The 6,000-nt window shown below is 54.6% G+C and overlaps 1 protein-coding gene across 7 annotated transcripts in view; it reads right to left on the bottom strand.

Annotated features, from left to right (window-relative positions):
- Positions 1 to 382: 382 nt before the first annotated feature.
- Positions 383 to 6,000, bottom strand: part of AMBRA1 (autophagy and beclin 1 regulator 1) — a 177,498-nt gene continuing 171,880 nt past the window's right edge. For all 7 annotated transcript variants that reach the window (XM_077767403.1, XM_077767404.1, XM_077767407.1 and 4 more), the window contains one exon: positions 383 to 1,957. In XM_077767403.1, the coding sequence (XP_077623529.1) occupies positions 1,464 to 1,957 (494 nt within the window). In that variant the 3' untranslated portion in view covers positions 383 to 1,463. The remainder of the gene's footprint in view (positions 1,958 to 6,000) is intronic.

Raw genomic sequence — 6,000 nt, 5'->3', positions numbered from 1 at the left:
GGTGGTTTCCGGTGACCAGAGGACACCCAGCTTTTCTGCCAGTTACATCTTCATTCCAGACCCACAGTCCTAGGTAGGAAGCAATCAAGATGAATGATGTTCTGTCATTCCTACACACCTACCTGTCACTGTCAAGGCTGCCCCAATCCTTAGCAGACAGACCCGGGGGAAGTAGGAGGTGGTAGCAGTAGACATTGTATGGATAGAGATGTAGTATGAAGCCAGCTTCTGCTGAGGGGACAGATAGGGCTCCCCACATAGGACAGTAGCCCTAGAAACAGAGCCTGGGAGAACCTGGGCCCAGCCTGGTTCAATGAACCCCCCCCCCCAATATCCACCCCCCTCCTCCATCCTCCATGGAAACAAACAGAGAGGAGCCTGGTGAGGGGCATGTCATCATTTTAATGATGTAGATCTTTGGTGTTTCCCTCATTAGCAGTCAGACTATCCCCTCTCCTCCCACCACAATGTTTCTATGATGAGTTACAAACAGAAAAGAAATCACATTTTCATACTAAAAACAAAATAATCAGAGCCTTGATTTCTCCACTAGAAACTACACGTACAGTTCAAGATTCCACATGCAACACCTTAAATCACAGACCGAGACCTCACATTCTGACCTGGAGTCTCACCCCCTCCCCCAGCCTTGGGCTGGCTTTGGCCTAGGCTCAGCTAATACTGCCACCCACAGGTGCTGCTCTGAGGGCCTGGGGGCCGGGGGAGAGGAGCCTGGTGGACAAGCCCTGGGGGCTGGCCAGCCTACACCCCCCACTCCTGAGTGAGGACCTGCCCACCATCCCTGGACTCTACCGTCTTATCAGGCAAGCAGGCTGCCCCCTCTTCACTCCATGGTTGTCTCCCATCAGTAAGTGCAGGAAGTCCCTGTCCTCAGGAGTCTGGGAGCCTGGCCTGACCCTGACTGTGGTCTCTAGGGGATAAGATGACCAAGAGAGGCTGAAGCTCTGGAAGGCTCAGAGGTGGAGGTGGTTCCTGGGGGCCAGGCTGTTCTTCCCACTCTCGGGCTCCTGGTGGCTCTGCCCATGCAACCAGCAGACAGGGCAAAGCTGCCCCACTGGCCACTGTCCAGGATGGTTTGGCCCAGATCTGGAAGACGGTTCACCCTTCTAAGGCTCTCTGTCCAGGGGCAAGTCTCTTAAGCCATGTTTCTAGGAGAAAGGGGGGCTCATGGCAGGGACGGCCACTTCCTCCTCCATTCACACGCAGCACAGCAGCATGGCTCCCTGGGCTCCAGATCCTCGAAGGTTCTAGTCCCGAGGCAGGCCTTGCCCATCCGACCCCCTCATGCCCACTGACTCGGCCTTCGTCTCGATCCCCCACCCTCTTGGCTCCTGTTCCCTGATGCAGCCCGCAGCTCTTCCGCGTGTACAGTTCCCAGTCAGCTGTGAGGTCCGGTTTCTGCTCAGCGGTTCGAGGGGAAGCACCAGTGCACACATGTGTCTCTACCTGTTCCGGGGCTCCCTGCTGGGGCCTGCAGCTTCCCCCCTGCTGCCACCGCCATCGGCAAGGTGGTTGTTATTGGTCAGGTCGCAGTGCAGGGCTGGTCCTTCAGTGCTGGGGAGGGGGAGCGGGGCTGGGACAGGGGAGGAGGAGGGCAGGGTGGGCTGAGGCAGCTCCCGCCCAGGGACACCAGGCTGGTCCCAGCAGGCTGTCCGGGGGCTCACGCCCCGCTCTGCCAGCTGCCCAGGCTCTGGGAGCAGTCCCCGAGAGGCGGAGGGCCGGGGCGAGGAGGCGCGGGCGGCCGCGGGCTCCGCGCCGGTCTGGGAGCCGCGGTGGATGCGGTGGCTGACGATGATGCTGTTGCCGAAGCCGCCCATGGAGGCCATGGTGGTGCTCTGCTCTCGCTGCACCACGGCCGTCATGCCCCCTTCTGCCATCAGCCGCTGGATCCTGCTGAGCGCGTCCTCCCCACCTGCACCGGACTCCGAGCCCTCACCTGGAAGGTACGAAGCACAAGACAGAGGGAACTCGTGGCTGGCCGGGGGCCTCTGAGGCAGGCAGGCCACTGTGAGTAGGAGCCGGGGGATTCTCTGCCAAAAGCAAAACTGAGAAGAGTCCAACTCCCTCCTTCTGAAAATCAGTCAGAGACTTGAAAGCTAGACAAGACTCCCCAAATGATCATCATTTCCATTTCTGTTTTACCAGTGGGGAAACTGAGACTTAGGATGGCATGAGGTGGCCATGGCCACTCAGCCAGTAAAGAGGCAGAGCTGGACCCGAAGACCCTTCCGGCACAAGTGGCAGACTAATTACCACGCGAGTGAAGGTGGCTGAGGGCACAGATGGCTTGCTTTGTCTGCCCTCCGCCTGTCTTGGGTAACCTGGGGGACCCAGCCCAGGGACAGGCCTTGCTGCCTGGTTTGTGGAAAGAGAGGGTGACCTACAGGGTTTGGAGTCTGCTCTGCTTCATTTCAAAGCTGTGCTTTCTTTTCTGTGTTTTGTTTACTTCCTAAAAGCCCACAAGGAAGACTGGATTCTTAACTATTCCCTAGAAGGTACTCTGTCTCCTCTCTTCTCCCTTTCCCCTCCAGCTTTCCCAAGCTGTTTCCCATTTACTGTTCTCCTCGGGCTGGGCTGGATGCCTGATACCCTCATCTTCCCCTGGAGACAGCCAACTGCCCAGACTTGAGGCTTCAGTCGGCATCTCCAGGGAGGGAAAGAAGGTTCTGTTTCTTCCCAAAGGCCTGGGCATTCCCTCGTGTGGGAGCAGGGGAGGCTGTAGGATCAAATCTGTCCTGCACTCACTAGCTGTGTGACCTTGAGCAAGTCACTTAACATCTACCTCCCTCAGTTTCCAGACTTTCTAAGAGAGATGAAAACAACTAGCTTACACAGGGCTGGGCAGAGGAAATGAGATAATGGCACACAGTGGGCACTCAGTCAGTGGTGGCTTAGTGATTAACCTGGGGTCTCTGAGTGGGCCTGTGTCCTGAGGGCCTTCCCTCCGCCTATGCTCAGCCCTCCGTGGGCTGATCTGAGCCTGTGGGCAATTACGATCAAGGCCCCTGGGCTGCTAGGGCTGGCACTACTGAACTATCAATTTATTCCCTTTGGCTACTTGCTAGCCATTTTGGGATTTTGCAGATTTGGGGGCGCTGATGGTGAGGGTTTTTCTTTTTTGGGTACTTATTGTCAACAGCTATTTTTGTAAGACTTTTTTTGCTCCCTCCCTGTCCAGTCCCTTTTCTCTGCTTTCCTTGTTAGAGCTGCATTTCCAGCCAGTTTCACAGCTTCATGGTGTCTAAAGCCCCGTTAGATCTTTCCCTCCTTGTTAGTGTTTGGCAGCCTCATGCTATGGGTCTTAGACTGTTCTTGTCCACACTAAGCAATGAGGACTCTGCTTGGGTTTTCACTTAGGTGCAGCTTGCTTTTTTCCCGGTTCACTCTACCCATCCACCCCCCAGCCCTCAAGGTGGCTGCCCTTCTAAGCCTCCCCCTCAGACAGCTCAGCGCCAACTCTCAAGGCAGAAGGATCTGAAAGGTTTTCAGCACTTCTCTCATGGGGAGAAGCCTTCCAACAGGGGGGCAGAGGGTAAGAGGAAAGGTCAACCTAGGACCTCAGTGGCAGCACAGCTACTACCCTATGAGCCAAAAGGGCTGCCTGGCGAGGCCCCCTGGGGACCTCCTTGTGTTCACTGCCACCCCCACTGCTTTCCAAGAACTCTGTGCACTGAGGGCCTCCCCAGCTGGGTCTGGGATGTGCAGTGGGCTGGCCCAAGGCCTGCTGGCACTGGAACTCACTGTGCCGGGCTCAGCGCCTGGTGAACTATCAGCTCTTTTCTTGTAGCTCGCTTCCAGGGGCAGGACAGGGCTGCCTTGGCGCCTTAAGGGAGGTGCCACAGCCAGGCCCTCAAGGAGGCCTGCCTGCCCTTTCCCACTGCACCCATGGCTCTCGTCTTGGCCACCTCTCACCAGGACTGTGGCTGTATTCCCTTGCCTGGTCTTCTTGCTTATCTCTCCCCTTTCCACCCAGCCTCCACAGTGCCATTACCATTCTAATTAATCTCAGATTCACGGAGTTCTGGTTAAGTCCATAATGTGTTTAAAACCCAGTGGCTCCAAGAGCTCTCAAAATTGTCAAGATGCCTTAGCATTACATGTAAGGGCCCTCTGGTCAGGTCTTAGCCACTCCCTGGACTATCCCTTCTTCCCACACCAATGACCGCACCAAACTTAATTAGGCTCTGCTATGTGCCTTCCTATCCCCTGGCTCACACACACCAGGAACACACTGTGGAAGTCAAGGTCAATATAATACCACCACACCGCTGTCACCTGGCCTTCGTGGACCCCAGCTGCAAGCGGTGGCTCCCCCACTGAGCCCTCGCAGTGCCCCGCCCCTCTGTGTGAGTTATCTGTGGCCGTGGCATCTCCCTTCTGGGCTCCAGGTACATTTTATTCATCTTTGGGTGCAGCGACTAATGCACGGCTTTGCACCTGGTGTCTATTCATCACGTGAATGTGTAGCTGAATAAAAGGGCTCCCAGGCTGCTTACAGGTACTTCAGACTTAAGGTAGTTTTTGAAACCCCCACATGTTGCCCTGCTGCTGTGGGAGAAGTACTAATAAGTACTATGTTTGTACTTCTAAGTACATACTTATATGTACTACTAAGTATGTTTGTTTCCTTTCTAGACTTTTTTAAAAAGTTTATTTATTTATTTTAAGAGACAGAGAGACAGACAGAGAATCCCAGGCAGGCTCCAAGCTGTCAATACAGAGCCCGACGTGGGGCTTAAACCCATGAACCATGAGACCATGACCTGAGCTGAAGTTGGACATTCAACAGACTTGAGCCACCTAGGTGCCTCTGGACTTGCTTTTTGAAGGGAGAGACGATGGCTTCATCTCTGAATTGGATTCTCACTGCAACACCTTTGGATTCATGGTGCCTAACACAGTATCAGCCACAAAGTAAGTGCTCAAAAGAGATGGGATGGAAGAAATTACACTGTGCCCATGGATGACTTCCTCATGCTAGTGCACACAGCTGTGAGCTGTGCTTTGCTCTCGGGAACCCCAAGCCAAGGCTAAGAGCCACTGGAGGCAGCTGGCACATTTTTTAAGAAGAAAACACACTGGGGCCGAGAGAAAAGGCTGCCGTGGCTGGGGATCCAAGCTATTAGCTCAAGGAGCAGTGGTGGCCACAGAGGTTAATTCTGCTGTCTCCTTCCCTAGCAAAAGCATTTCTTTTTATCTTTGAAAAATGGGAAATTGAGTTAGTGTTGACAGGACATTTTTTCCTTGGCAAGTTCTAAGGTACTTTCTGGACGTGGATGCCAGGATGGGTTCAGTAAATTCCCATAAATGCCCTGCAAGTGCATTGAATTCTGAGGCTTTCACTGACCAGAAGAGGAGAGCCAAGCTAAGTGGGAAGAGGAGCTGCCCTTCCTGCCCTCAGGGAACTCGCTGGCTTTCTAGCCCCTCGCTTTCCACAGTTGCTTTTCTCTGGCCCCGGGCCCAGGCTACTGCAGTGGGACTGATAACTCTCATCTGCACCAGACAAGGAGGAGGTCAGGGCAAGCCTTCTGCAGATGTCAGAGATGGAAGACTGCAGTGCGGCCACGCTCAGGGCCAGGCAACTGCTTTGCTCGGTCCATTCATTCCACACGCTTCCTGAGCACCTGCTGTATGCCGGGCGGGCACTGTTTCAGGGAAGGGAGCAACCAGTGAGGCCAGGGAACGGTCCCCTCCCTTCCTGAGTGACAGGTTAGGGAAGCGTTAAAGGTGGACAAGCTAAAACGCTGACACCTGCAAATCCCCCCTGGGGAGGGCTCTTCCTAGAAATCCCAGAAGGAGTGGAATGGATTTTAATCAAATTTTTATAAAGCAAGAAAAGGAGTAGTAGCCTGGGAACCTTTTGGTGCTGACTGATGGGGAAGGGCTAAAGGGTGGGGGCAGAAAGTGAATTACTCAGGCAGAGCTGCCTCCCCCACCAATCCATCTGGGCCTCTAGAATGTAGGGGTGTATCCCTCCTG

The sequence above is a fragment of the Crocuta crocuta genome, unplaced genomic scaffold (assembly GCF_008692635.1).
Source record: "Crocuta crocuta isolate KB4526 unplaced genomic scaffold, BGI_CrCroc_1.0 scaffold330, whole genome shotgun sequence".
Taxonomy (NCBI): Eukaryota; Metazoa; Chordata; class Mammalia; order Carnivora; family Hyaenidae; genus Crocuta; species Crocuta crocuta.
Note: the sequence above shows the minus strand (reverse complement) of the source record. Positions and strands in the feature narration are given on the sequence as shown.